The sequence below is a fragment of the Apodemus sylvaticus genome, chromosome 5, assembly GCF_947179515.1.
Source record: "Apodemus sylvaticus chromosome 5, mApoSyl1.1, whole genome shotgun sequence".
Lineage (NCBI taxonomy): Eukaryota > Metazoa > Chordata > Mammalia > Rodentia > Muridae > Apodemus > Apodemus sylvaticus.
In genome coordinates this window covers 148,740,623-148,755,735 of record NC_067476.1, presented here as the reverse complement: position 1 = coordinate 148,755,735, position 15,113 = coordinate 148,740,623, and the positions used below count along the sequence as shown (strand labels likewise).

Here is a 15,113-nt window from a genome sequence, read left to right as displayed (position 1 = left end):
GGAGGGAGAAGGAGAGGGAGGGGAGGGGGAGGGGGGGAGGAGAGGGAGGGGAGGGGGAGGGGAAGGAGGGGAGGGGAGGGGAGAGAGAGATGGAGGGAGGGGGGGAGGGGAAGGGAGGGAGAAGGAGAGGGAGAGAGGGAAAGGGAGAGGGAGAGAGAGGGAGGGGGAGGGGGAGGGAGGGGGAGGGAGGGAGGGGGAGGGAGGGAGGGAGAGGGAGGGAGAGGGAGAGGGAGAGAGGGAAAGGGAGAGAGGGAAAGGGAGAGAGGGAGAGGGAGAGGGAGAGGGAGAGGGAGAGGGAGAGGGAGAGGGAGAGGGAAGAAGATGTGAGTGGGCAGAACACCAGCAGGCAGGGCAGGCCTGCCACTAGAGAGACAACAGTCCTGGGGACACCTGAACCAATAGGGTGGTGACTTATTGCTAACAACAAGGCAGGAGGATCTCTGTGAGTTTGAGGTCAGCCTGGTCTACACAGTGAGTTCCAGGATAGCCAGGACTACACAGAGAAACTCTGTTGCTAACAGAACAAAACAATCAAACAAAAATAAAACAACAAAAAGCAACCATCAAGGCGTTAAGAAAGCCCAGCTATGCTTCCATGATCCTGGGAGAAATGACCCAGGAAGCCTCTGCCACAGCCTAGGGCTCCATCTGCAAGGCAGAAAGCTACTCCCAGAAGTGTCGCAACAAAGCTGAGGCTCTTTCTATTATCTGGTTCTTATCTTGGTTAAAATCAAAGTCTGGCCCTCGGGCACCTGCAGCTAGATTGGAAAAGGGAACTCGGGTCAACTCCGCCAGGCCTTAACCAACCATAACCAACCGTGAGTTCTTACCTTATCTTAGCTCCATAAGCAGGCAGACACTGCTACGTCCATTTTGGAGATGGGAAAACTGAGGCCCAGAAACAATGACTAGCTTTACCGGCTCCAGCCTCACCCCCTGACATCAGTTCTGCGCCTTCACATCTGTTGGTCCTTCTACTTGGAATAACCACCCAGGCTCTGATCCCTGTCCAGGGCGGGCAGGCATCCCCTGGTCTGCAAAACCCTCACCTTCAGTCTCCAGCCTGGCCTGGTGAGCCCACGGTATCCTTAGCTATATGTAATGTTTACCACGCACATTCAAAATCAATCTTGTCATGTACCTGATAAGACAGAAGCTCCTGCAGGACAGGGAACACATATGATTGTCCCTGCCACCTGCCACAAAGCTGTGGACACAGCGGACTGGATATGGCTTTTGGATGTTGGAATGAATGCAGAGCATAAGTGAACTGACTCTTACAAACTGTTGTATTCCAGGAGTGACTCCAGGTGAGAAAGCATATTTCTTGGGCAATGTATGCGAAATACATACATGTGTGATATGTGTCCATGTATTTTTGTTCATGTGTATGCATGCATTCATGTATGTTGGGTTTTCATGTGTATGAAATATTTATGTGTATATGTGTGTTCGTGTGTATATGTTATTCACATGTACATGTTTATGTGCATGTATGTATGTCTTATAGAGCTCAACCGGAAAATGTGCAGTGTGCAATGTACTATTAGCATCCTGAAGACTTCCTTTTAACCCCCAAAGGAGACAGAGGTGGCTCTGGGATAAAGCATCTGCCATGCAAGTGTGAGGATCTGAGTTCGATCCCTAGCACCCATGCAAAGAGCCAGGAACACCTGCAATCCCAACACGGAGGGGAGGGAAACAGGAGTGGTTCCTGAGACTTTCTGACCAGCTAGACCCAGATTCAGTGAGAGACCATGTCTCAAAAAGATAAGGTGGAAAGCAATTAGGGAAGACACCCAGTGTTGTTCTCTGGTTTCCATGCACCCACATGTTCCTGTAACCCCACACACATATATACATGCTAGTGTACACACACACACACACACACACACACACACACACACCCCACACCACCAACCTTGGGTGAATGAGACAGTAAATACAGTTAAAGGACCAGCAGTCCACCTCCTGCTGCAAGAGATACCTATCCTGTGCACTGGTTGCAAGCCCGCCGGAGGTTAGATGCTCCTGGTCCATTCTCAGTCAACGTGCTTGCTCTATGTTTAAAAAAAAAATTACTCTGTCTAATGACTTTACCTAGACAGGGAGAAACTATGCACAGATGCCTAATAGCTGATAAAGAAGCCATACTTTGGGATTTCCTGAGCACAATGATAATTACACTGCAATGTCCCCTGTGGGGACCCTGACAGCTGAAGGACATGTGGCTATTATAGAGAAACAGCTTTGAGGACAGGGCGGCTCTCAAACCACCTGCCATTGATACACTTGTTCCTCTGAACTGCCTGGACCAAAACGCAGAGGGAGGGAGGGAGGGGATGGCACAGAGAAGATTCTGGTCCTGCCATAGCTGGGCCCCCACAAGGACAGACAGCTGCAAGAGCGCCTCCTGTGGAGAGGAACAGGCTGCAGTTCGCATTCCAAATGCTTCCGGGACTCTCTAGTGTCAGATGTCTCACTTGGGTTGGTCTCCTGAGTTAAGTCCGAACCTGTGATCCGACTCCAAGAGGCTTCCTGGGGGAGTGACAGTGAGAAGCAGGCTTCTCAGATTCTCTACTGAAGATGTAAATTCTGTGATGGAGATGATACTCCCTACTCTCCTAAGGTCCACTTGACCTGAGCAGTTCCAAGCAGCAGCAATGAGCTAGAAAACAACTGATCTGATCGCCCAGAGATCTTAACACCCACAGGAGGTGAGAGTGTGGTATGGGGAAAATAAGTTCAGAGAGGCTGGGATACAGGCTCAAGGTCACCCAGCATCTAAGCGCCAAGCTGTGAACCCAGACACGTCATCGATGCAGTCATGTGACCCACCACCTGGCTCTGCATTAAAAGTTAACTCACCTCCCCAGTGGGTGGAGAGAACACAGGAAGCATTGGGGCTCCTGAAATTGCCCACAGAACTGTCAGCAAATGTTTTCAGAATAAAGAAGCAAGCCTTGAAGCCCAGGGCCTGTGGCCAAAACACAATCCAGTGCAGTAGTGAGATTTATGCATGAGATCGACCTGGGGTTAACTATGGAATCAGAATCATTTCCAACAAGTTTTTTGAATCATTCTGAAAATGAGACCCAACTTCAAGATAAGCATGCTTTAATTAGCTGTAATACGCAGCCGACCTACTGGCAAATGAACCCTGAAGTTGAGACCTAAGGCAGGCGGCCCAGATGGAGATGCCAGACCCCCACCGGAGAAAGCTCTCCCAAGGGGAGAGCAAGAGGCAGGCAGCACACAGGCCCCTTGCACGCTCACGAGTACGTATTCATATGCACACGACGTGAACACGTGTGTCCATACCTCTCTGGAGGCAGCTTCATGTGGAGGCCACCCACAGAGAAAAGGACAAACCCTGGTTCCTCTGCCACCTGCGGTATGCCAGCCATTTGGGCCAGTCTCCGCCTACAAATGGCAAAGGGTCATCTGGGCTTATTTCTATGCTATGTGTCTCTTTGAAATCCCACAAAAATTCAAACAAAACTCACTAAGCAGGGACTAGGTACTCCAGGCAGCAACTGAACTTACCTTCACCTTCTCCCCATGCTTCTGAACCCCAAAAGTATGACAAAAGAAAAAAAAGGAAAAAAACTACCTACCTACACATATACATCATATACATATACATCTTCATAATACATGAATATTCACATACAGATCCATTTACGGGAAAATGCGATTAGTCCGTAAGAGCCCAGGAGGCAACAGGAAGGGGGTGACCATGAGAAACACTGAGACACTGCTGGAAATAAAGAAGCCAAAGGAAAGACTGGCACATGGCCTGGGAGCCCTGAGGACCATGGAACCCACGGCCCCTGAAAAAGCTATCCTTACCAAATTCAAGACCCAAGAGAGGCAGTGGAGGCTGAGACCAGGGCAAATGGAGGGACCCATGCATCAGCCCGAAGCTGTAATCACTGGCTTGGGCCAGCCTACGGCGAAAGACAGCAATACTTTATTTTTTGCTGTGAAGCTCAGATGAAAAGAACAGGCATGGTACAAGTGACCACAGATGCAAATCAGAATCATGGGAGAAGTCACTGCTGGTCTAGAACACGGGCTCCCTCAGTCAGCACACGGCAGGCACGCTGGACCAGATCATACACTGTGAGGGAGCTTTCCCTGTACATTATAAGACTTGAAGTAGCATCCCTGGCCCTGACCTGCTAGATGCCAGAAGCAACCCCTCCCAAAAGCTTTGACCACCAAGAATATTCTAAAACTGTGCCCTGGTGGAGAAACATGGGCCTGGGAACTCAGAGACAGCAGGAGGGGCTGGGAGGATCGCGGGTGGGGCTGTGTTTTCAGTTCAATATTTCAGTCTTGTGTGTTCTCATCTGTAAATCCCGTATCTGCACTGTTGGCAGCCATTGTATTTACACAGACCCAAACCCACAGGGTGATTTATCACCTTGGCTTGGGAGAAGCAATAAAAACATATGGTCGGTAATTATTAACTTAATGAGTCATGGTAAATGGTAATTTTATATCTTAGCGAGGAGATGTTGTGTAGCACAGGGTGATAAATTTTGATCAATTACCTTGATGCTTAAAACTTGCTACGGTGTGACTGGGACTTCTGGTGCCTTCTAGAGTGAGCAGGAAGATTGTGGTTGTACAGTGTGTATTGCTGTGTTTCTCGGGTGTACAATGGGCTTTTATAGAGTGCCTACTGTGCACCCCGGTGCTGGAAATCCAGCTCAAACCTGAATGCTCACCAACTAACTCAATGAGAAAGTTGAATTTACCAGATGAAAGACTGTGTGAATCTGCTATTTACTGACTCTGAATGTAGACCAAGGATCACACACACAATTGTCAGGGGCAGTGATAGCCCTTGGCCTTTCGTAAAATGTCATATAGATGAGTCTTAAATGGAAGGGGAACTAGGTGGGGGCGGGTAGCATAGACAGAGGTGGGAGTGTTCCAGGCAGAGGGAAAAGCACCTCAGGGGACCTGTCAACTCCCATGGGGAGGCCCGCCTGCAGGGGTCAGAGACACCCACATGCTACCCACTAGTCTACTTGGTTTTGAGTATGGATGGGTGTAGAGGGACAGAGGTGTCACTTTCCCAAATTCTGACTCACCTCTGATGGTTTCTTGGTCCTCTGATGATAGGAAAGCCAAATGACTTATGTTTGATCTCCCCCCTGTGTCTGGGGCATTCTGCCTCTCAAACATTGGCCCAGTGGCTGGACCACACAGCTATTCAGATCACTGGGCTCCATTTCAAGCATCTGAGTAGGTAAACCTGGGAAGCAGCCGGAAGCTCGTACTGTTGACAAGAGGGTGGCGCCAATCATGCTGTAGGGAGCTGCTGTGAGGGGACCACTCAGTTCTAGCCTAGAGACTGGGGAGACTATCACCTGTCTGCTCTGGGCCTGTCTTATAGGCCTGGGGTACATAGCCCTAGCCTGGGCAGTCAGGTGGCCTCCTGAAACTCCCTGACAGTTTTCTGAGAGTTTTCTTCACCTTGGGTTTATCTGCTTTTCATGAAAACATAATCTGAATTGGAAAGTCACCCATGGAAGATTTATGTTGCGGGAAGATCGGATACACCCCTAAGGAGAGGAAGCCGTGGTTGGGCAGAGAAAGAAGTTGGTCATGGGTGTGACTGACAGACGGACAGAAGCCACCCAGCTCTGGAGCTACAGTTGTCTCAGGTGGGGACCATGCACAGCATCTGCTGTAGGTCATAGCGCTGGGTGAGAACATTCCTACTAGAGAGGACTCCTGATGGGGCAGAGTGTGAACCCAGACCTGAAGCTCTGAGGCTCAGGACGGAGGACAAGAATGTCAGTTTCATCTTGGAGCTGAATACCTCACACCAAAGCTCGTGCGCATCCAGGAAAGCAGGCCTGGAGTGGCTAAACTGAGTGCCCAAGGTCACCAGGATGAGCCAATGAACGTCCCAAGCACCACTCCCCTTGTTTTCTCTCCCACCTAAAGGAGGGAAAGGATGTTGGCAGCAAAGCCACGCCCCACCCTTCCGAGGGCAAGAGAACTGCTTTCTAATACTGACCTTTAGTGCCCTGTTCTTAGCAAATGGAAGCAGACATGTATCTGTCTGTACTGAGTACCGTGATCTCCGACCCTCCTTCATGAGGAAGATATTGATTCACCATCTGACAGAGGAAGAGACCGGACCACTGAGTAACCCACCCATACCGCTGGTGGGGGCACTGTGCCGTAAGCCTGGGTCCACTGCATTCCACAGCTGACTCACACTCAGCATCAATCCTGGGACTCTAAAAAACCAAGGAAGTGAAAGAGACGACGCACAGAAGCGACAGGCAGCCACACAGCAGAGCATCTGTGGGAACCTGTGCAGGGCGCACAGACTCAAGTGCTCCATTGCTGCCAGCTGCTCTACCTACCTACCTACCAGGCCCAGGCTGGCTCACGGGACAGCACCAGTCCCCGTCACTCAGACACTTGGCCCTGGTCCTGCTCTTGACTCCAGGCACTCACCACAGTCTTCAGAGTTTGGTGCTGACTTCTTCTAGCACAGGGGACAACTGGGCAGCCTCTTTCCCCGCCCCGATTCATTCATCTGCTCACGTCAAGAGCAAATGTCTACTGATCACTTATCTGCCAGGCACACTCTGAAACAAGAGTCCTTTCTTACCCCAGGGACAACATCTCAAGACCCCCTCAAAAGGCCCAGTGGGAGTTCTTTACTTAGCCAAGATGTTGGTCTCTAGGATCTTCAGAGGTTCTCAGGAGACAGATGTTTTAACAGCAGCAAGCCCTGCCTCTCCCAGCCCCGTGGCTCTGGTTGGAAATGGAATCGGTCATTCGTTCCCATGCCTGTTCCGGCCACTGGTGTCTTTGCCGTGAGTGAGGCAACATTAAGATGGCCCACGCTGTGCTCCATGGACTTCCGGCCACCAAGATGATAGGCTAAATCTACTCCTTTATTTTGTTTAAATCTTTTAGCTTCCTGTTTGTTTGTTTGTTTGTTTGTTTTTGAGACCAAGTTTGTTTATGTAGCAGAGGCTGGCCTGAAACCCATGATCACCCCTCACAAAGTTATCCTGCCTCAGGTATTTTTGTATAACAACGAAAAGCTGACAAATAAACTCTTCAAAAAGCATCATCTCCATACCCCTGGGGGAGGATCCTTCCATGTGTCACAATCATACAGGACACCCCAGCCTTTCACTTCATTATATCTCACACCACACTGTCTTGAAGGGGTGATGGTCGCTGACCCGATTCTCTTTTGTACACAGGGGAGCAGAAACCCCAGGGAAAGCTAGTGACATGTTCAAAGTCACTCAAGAGACTGAGGTGGCAGCCTGGACTGCTGCTCCTGACATGCAAAAGCTTGACCTGGGAGGACCCTCTGATGGGCAGTGTAGTGGTTAGAATAGGAATGGCCCCTAGAGACTCATATGTGTTTGAATGCTTGGCTTATAAAGAGTGGCACTATTAGGAGGCGTGGCCTTGTTGGAATAGGTGTGGCCTTGATGTAGGACGTGTGTTACTGTGGAAGTGGGATTTGAGTTCTCCTATGCTCAAGGTATGCTCAGCATGTCTCGTAGTTTCCTTCTGCTGCCTGCTGATCAGTATGTAGAATCTTTGGCTCCTCCAGCACCATGTCTGCCTGTAAGCAGCCATACCCCACCATGATGATAATGACTGAACCTCTGAACTATAAGCCAGCCCCAATTAAATGTTTCCCTTTATAGGAGTTGCTGTGGTCACGGTGCCTCTTGACAGCAAAAGAAACTCTAAATCTGCAAGTAAAGAGCTCTCCAGCAGAGAATCTGGCCTCCTGACAGAGCCCCTTAATCCCAGCCAGTCCAGGGCTCCTAGAATAGGACCCACCACTGTCCCTTGTCCCCTGCAGAAGAAAGCCATACAAATTTCACCCTATACACACACACACACACACACACACACACACACACACACACACACACAGATGCTATAAAGGCCTCAGGTACCCCAAGTCCAGAATAGGAAGTGTCTTAGTTAGGGTTTTACTGCTGTGAACAGACACCATGATCAAAGCAAATCTTGTAAAGGACATTTAATTGGGTCTGGCTTACGGGTTAAGAGGTTCAGTCCATTATCATCAAGGTGGGAACACGGCAGCATCCAGGCAGGCATGGTGCAGGAGGTGCTGAGAGTTCTACATCTTCATCTGAAGGCTGCTATGAGAAGACTGACTTCCAGGCAGCTAGGATGAGGGTCTTAAAGCCCCTGAGCACAGTGACACACCCACTCCAACAAGGCCACACCTTCTGACAGTGCCACTCCCTGGGCTGAGCATATGCAAACCATCACAGGAAGTAACCTCCACTTTGTGGGTTTTGCCAAAGGGAGCCTCCAGTCCTTTATAACCAAGCTTTCCTAGTCCCCATCCTTACCCGATGCTATACCCAGAGCTATGTGGGTGGTGAGCAAAATAACTCACCCACTACCACTTACTTACAGAGCCATTATGAGAAGGCACCGTGCCAAGTGCTGAGCACAGTTCCCGCCTGCCAGGAACCCACGCAGAACTGTACACAAACAAGCAAGCACCACTACACCGTGGTCTCGAACATGTGACCTGCTGTAGCATCACATGGGGGCTTACTAGACGTACAAATTCCCCAGGGCCCGCCCACCAGGACTACATGAATCAAAACCCCTGGGAGTGTGGTCCAGGAAGCTGCTTTTGCCCACAACCGCCTGCAACTCTAGCTCCAGAAGATCCAATACCCTCTTCTAGCCTCCATAGGCATCTGTATACATGTGTGCATGCACGCATGCAGACATACAGACATACACATGGATAAAATTATAATGCTTTGAAAAAATTATCAAGCAACTCTCACTGTGTACATACATTTTCAAAGTTTCAGAGGTCTGCTGTCAACCTCCCACTTTAATACTGCAAAACAGGCTGCGGGGAGGGCTCGGTGGGTAACATGCTTGCAGCACAAGCATGGACACCCAACTTCGGATCCCCAGAACCCTGTAAAAGCGGTATGTCTCTAATCCAGTGCTGGTGGGCTGGAGCCAGGTGGATCCTAGAAGATTGTTGGCCAGCCAGTCTAGCTAAAATGTTGCATTCCAAGCTCCATGAGAAACTGGTCTTAATATACATAAAGGAAGACACCTGTTCAATTGTGCTTTCTGTTGCTATGGCAAACACCACGATCAAAAGCAGCTTGAGGAGGGAAGGGTTTATTTAGCTTACAGGTTACAGCCTACCATTGAGGGAAGCCAGGGCAGGAACCTGGGGCCAGGAACTGAGGCAGAAGCCGTGAACGAACACTGCTTACCGACTGTTTCCCAGTTGGCTTGCTCAGACAGCTTTCTTATACGGCTGCTCCAGACCCACCCGCCTAGAGATGGCACTGCCCACAGTGGGCTGGACCCTACTGAGTCAATCAGTGCTCAAGAAAATACCCAGCAGACATGCCCATGGGCCAATCTCATAGAATCAGTTCCTCAAATGAGAGTACTTCTTCTGAGGTCTAAGTTTGTACAACATTGACAAGAACTAACCCTAACTATGACAACATCCTGTGTCAACTTCTGACCTACACATGTGCATGCACTAGCGAAAACACACACACACACACACACACACACACACATGCACACCCACAATTGCAACGAAGTCCCAGAGCTTGACTCATCTTAACCATCTTCTCTACTTCATATCCAGAGAATATCTAGTGACCTATTAATCATAATACTGTTTTTTTATCTGTAGACAGACAGACAGATAAGCTTTGAGAGCAACAATTTGTTCATTGCCATAACTTTGCTAATCTAGAAAAGGTCCAGCACAAAACAGTGATCCGTAAATATTTGTTGATGGACAGATGTTAGAGCATCCCACATCCCAAGCAGTACTAGCTATTGAGAGATCCTGGAGAAAGAGAGATGTTGTTGGCCACAGAGTGCCCCACAGAGAGTGGCACCCAGGTTGACCTTTAGTGTGTATCAAACAGGGGAAACGGATGCTAGAACAGAGAGGTTAAGCCTCTGGCTGGGGTAGGTGGCAGATGGTTAATATTACCACCAACTAATCAGTAGCTGGTTTGGGCCAAGAACTATCCTAGCCTGCATCCCTCTCTCCTGTGTCCTGAATCTCAGAAGTAGACAACATCTTCCAGAGGATACATGGTGGGAGTGAGGGTGGGCCTGGAGCACTGACTGCCCTTCTAAAGGACCTAGGTTTCCTTTCCATCACCCTTATTGGGGCTCACAACCATCTGTAACTCCAGTTCCAGGGGGATCTGATGCCCTCTTCTGGGCATGATGGGCACTGCATGCTCATCCTGCACACACATACAGGCCAGCAAAAAACAAAAACAAAACAGAACCCATATTCATAAAACAAAAATAAATACATCTCAAAGAAAAAATTTAAAGAGGGTACCAAGGCTCAGTGATAACAGACAATTTGTTCTCCCTGAAAAAAAAAAGACTTGTAGAGGAACATTCATGGTAGCTTTATTTGCAATGTCCCCAAACTGGAAACAAACCCAAATGCCCATCCCATCCGCAGGTAAGGTAACCAGTTGTGTTGTATTTACATAATGCAATATCACTCAATGACAAAGTGGAATAAACCACACACACACACACACACACACACACACACACACATACACATACACACATACACATAAAAGATGAATGCGAAAAACAGATGGAGCTTTAAAAAAGAAGCCATATCTAAATTCCCATGCTGCATATGACATGCTGGGCTCAAATAGAGTCCACAGTCCTCAATAGAACAGAAAAAAAACCATGGGGAACAAAAATCAGGTAAGAATTTGCCACTGGGGCGATGATGGGGTGTTCACTAGGAAGGGAACATGGGTCTTTTGGGGGTCTAATGGAAATATTCTCTATCTAGTCTGGATTAGTGGTTTCATGGGTGTTTATATCTGACAAAGATCATTTACATTTTCTTCTGTTAGGTCATACTATGTATCAACAGAGAACTAGAAAGCCTACAGGCGACTCAGCAGGTAAAGGGGCCTGTTGCCAGGGCGAGGACACACACAGTAGACAGGAGAGAGCCTCGGGTTGATCTATGACTGGAATGCCTGCACATACCTGCATTTTGATTTTTTAAAAGGAGATTGAGATCATCTTTAGTTCACAAAGCCACATATGGAGCTAAGAAGCCAGGCTTGCCCTGTCCCTGTGACCTCTTGGTACCAGTCTGCCTTAGCTTTGGAGTTGGGAGCTTCCAGCCTTCCAAAACTGAATGGAAGCAATTCAATCCTCTGTGGATGGAACATAGATTTCCCAGTCCCCAAACCACGACAGAACGGGAGAGACTCACAAGGAGGCCAGACGACTGCCCTGCTATGAACTGAGAAACTTAGATTCAACCTCCTCTCTGCCTTTCACCTGCTCCATAACCCCGGGGGAAGCTGCTCCCTGACTTAGTTTTGCCTTCTGTGAAGCAAAGGGATCAATAGTTCCCTTCACAGGATCCCAGATCCTCCACGCCAGAAGCCAGGAACCCCTGTGCTTCCCAAGCTCTGTTGTTTTTTTAAATAACATGCTTGCTTTATACCTAGTAAACCATTTTCTAATGCATGCTAATGTTCTGTAATCAATAAATTACCCAAATATTTTGAAGCTAAAATGAAGCCACAACGGCCTCTTATCATTGTGTGTTTTCTCAAACAAAAACCCAGCAGAAGAACGGCTAGCGCTCATGACTTTGATTTAAAGAGGCTAGGAATCTCGGTGTGGAGGATTGCTAAGGGACAGTCACCAAGGGGATGGTCGCCAAGGGGACCGTCGCCAAGGGCCCTTCCAGGTCAACTGCCCCACTGTTGTCTGACATCGTTTGGGCAAATGCTTGAGAGACAAGCCTCTTGTCCTGGCTCCAGGAACAGAGTCCCCAGTGTGTGGGCTGTGTCCTGGCTCTATAACCTATTTTACAGCACCTCCCAACACAGGCGCTCACACACACACACACACACACACACACACACACACACACTGCCCCAGAGTGACTGTTACACCATAGGTCTCCAAGTATGATAGTGAGCCACTGTAAGAGAGCTTGAAGCCTGGACATTTTCTTCTCCACAACCATCAGTTTCTGGTGTCAGACCCCCCCCCCCAAAAAAAAGAGTTCCTGGTCCCAGTGAACCTTAAGAAGCAGCACAGAAGGCCACAGACAGGATTCTGGATTCAGGCTGAGCCAGGTGCCCCATTACCTCAGCCTGAAGGACTGAACCGCAGGTCTCACATCTAAGGCCATGTTTGGCACCTTCCTTTCAAACATTCTGGTGAATTCCCACCCTCGCTATGCTCGCTCCAAACTTCCTCAGCTGCAGGCCAGGCCAGGGTCCTAGAGCACAGGTGGAAAACAAAATCTCCATCCTCCACTTCTGCGCCCTTCCCAGCAGGTTGCAACCTCGGAGGTTCTGATGCTGAGTCAGAGGTTTCTAAAGCTTCCGAATAAAGCGGTGGCGGGGGAGGGGGGCAATGGCGGGAGGGGGGGCGAGGCTCGGCAGAGTCCTACTTCCCAAAGGCGGCAGCGGGATACAGTCTAGCCCCACTCTGGTGGGGTTTGCAGATACTTCACTTCCAAAACACCTCTTCCAGCTACCCTACCCCGCCCCCCCAGCCAGGGTACCCAGACTTTAAGGCATAAATCCCCAATCTTCACCGCGGCCTCTAAACCAGAAGGTGAACCCCATTCGATATTTTAAACAAAGCCAAGGGCAGAAGATGACCTGCCGACCCTTCCTTCAGCTTCTTGTAAAACTCCACTGGCTGTTTTTAATCCATTTTCCCACCATCAACACTGGAAGCGGCTCCGGAACCCGCCTTCTCTCTAAGGCACCATTCTCCCCCTCACCCCCCTCAGGCTTCCAACTTTGCGGATCAGCGCACAAAAGATAATCTGCTCTCCCCCTCCGAGAGACGCGCACCGCCCACCTCCGCCCTTGGACGCCCCCTCCACCCCCGCCTGCGTGGCCCGCGCCGCCCGGACCAGGGCGAAGTGCTGAGGGCTCCGGGCGGCAGCCGCTCCCTTAGGGCCCTGAGGATGCACTTGCTGAGGCCCAGCCCCGGAGGCCCAGCGATCTGCCGGACGCTCGGCTCCTGCAGTATCCCGGCAACATCCCCGCAACCGGGGGCTGGGCGGACAGCCTGTAGGGAAGGGGACAGACCCCCAGAGGGCCATGGATCCAGCCACTCCGATGCGCACTCACCACGCAGCGCCGCGGAGCCCGCGCGTCTGCGTCCCGACCGCCCGGAGACCCACGCGCGCTGTTCAATCCGGGCTCCGAGTGACGAAAATCCGCGCTCGGCTCCAGCCTGACCCCGACCGACGCACAGACCCGGGGACGCATCGACCATCTGGCGTCCGAACTAAGTTTCAAAGTTCCTTTCCCTGCTAGGGAAGGGGACTCAGACAGCGTCGCTGCCCCTGACCGTGCCCGCTGGGCTCGAAGGGGAGCTGGGGTCCGACGCCTCCAGTCCCGGGATCCAGGCACAGCCTCCCCTAGGCGCCGCGCTGTGGGGCCCTGGATGGAGTTGAGGACAGAGAGCCTAGAAAAATGGTGGGGAGGGCCCAGCCTGGAGGGACGCTAGCTCCCCGATCCAGGGAAGGGACAGGCCTTGATTGGACGGCACCTGCATAGAATCCTAGGCGCCATGGGGTAATGAAGGCCAATTAGTGAACGGCCTAATTAATTCTCAGCACCAAGAAGTTCAAACCCCGACGCGCGAGTATGGACGACCAAGGGGTAGGAGCGAGCAGTGAAGGGTGCTGGAGCCTGTGACTGCCCTTGGGTGTGCCCGGGTGTGCCCGGGTGGCCGTCAGGGCAATTTGTAGCTGAGGCTTCTCTTCCAGGGGATGGATCTGGGTGACCGACCGTGTGCACTTGTGGGTCATTGTGGGTCTGAGCTGTGACTGTCGGAGCTACTTCTTTGTGTGGCTGTTTCCCCGTTGTCGTTGTCACTGGATGTGACAGCAGATAGGAGTGTGAGTAGCAGCGTTGTGTATGAGTGTGGATAGATGAGGTGACTTGTATGTTAGCGTAGCCATGTACGTGGGCGAGAGGCTCAGTGTGGTTGGGGATAAATGACTGGCACTGTGACTTATGTGGGACGGTGAAGGCTGTGTGTGGTGCCGCCTGGCTTGGTGACAGAGAGTCGGCTGCGCGTCGGCTTGTGAATGAATGCGAAGCGTGGGTGAGTGTGTCACTCGGTCGTCTTATGGGAAGCTGTCGGGCTGACTTCTGCCCGTGAGCTACAACTCCGGGCGTGTGTGTGACCGCGAGGGTAGCGGTGTGAGTGGCACGTGCCCGTCGTCCGGGCTGTTGTGTGCGTGTCCCCGTGTGCGCCCTCAGAGTGCCTACGTCCGCAGCCACGAGATGACTCCTGCCCCCACGCTCCAGCCCGGGACCCCTAGGCTACCTTGTCGCCTACCTTGCCGCAGTGGTAGTAGTCCAGGTGTGCCAGGCCGGCCGGCTCGGCCCCGGGCCGCGCACCTACCGCGGGCGCCGAGGGATACAGGCGGACGTCCATGGCGGGCGCGGCGGCGGCGGCGGCGGCTCCCGCGGGCAGTGCCTGGGCGGGCGGCCGTGGGAGCCCTATGCGAGCCCGTGTGCGAGCGCGGGGGGCGGGCCGGGGGGCGGCGCCCGGAGGGGAGCTACGCCCTCCCGCCACGCCCTCCCCCGCCTCGCCCGCAAGCGCTATTGTTCCGGCCTCGGGAGCCGCCGAGGGCGAGGGGGCCCCCGGTCGCCCTGGTCTACGCCCAGCCCTCCGCCCCTAGAGTTAGTTGCCAGTCCAAGTGGACCTTTCCTGTCCCGCCTTTTGTCACCAAGAGCGAAAGGAGACAGAAATCTCTAAGCTACCCTGTCCAGAAATGGGACATTCCCAGCCCCAAATATTGGGTACAGTATCAATCCCCACCCGGCTTGCAGGGCAAGTAGGAAGTGGTTGAAGGAGCACCCAACTGGAGATGGGTACTATCTTACCTGTCGGCCTGGGCCCCTTGCCTTACCTGGGTCTTAGAATAGTCCCCTGCCCCCCCCCCCAAACACACACACACACACACACACACACACACACCTCAAGCTGATCTGAGATATTCAGAG

The 15,113-nt window shown here is 51.5% G+C and overlaps 1 protein-coding gene across 5 annotated transcripts in view; it reads right to left on the bottom strand.

Moving 5' to 3' along the window:
• Tox2 (TOX high mobility group box family member 2) overlaps positions 1 to 14,612 on the bottom strand; it is a 120,063-nt gene extending 105,451 nt beyond the window's left edge. The window contains exon 1 of one of the 5 annotated variants that reach the window (XM_052184197.1): positions 14,443 to 14,612. In XM_052184197.1, the coding sequence (XP_052040157.1) occupies positions 14,443 to 14,541 (99 nt within the window). In that variant the 5' untranslated portion in view covers positions 14,542 to 14,612. Of the gene's footprint in view, positions 1 to 3,852; positions 3,957 to 13,220; positions 13,546 to 14,442 lie in introns of those variants that run through there. The other 4 variants (XM_052184196.1, XM_052184195.1, XM_052184194.1 and 1 more) reach the window with 4 other exon arrangements.
• Positions 14,613 to 15,113: the final 501 nt, after the last annotated feature.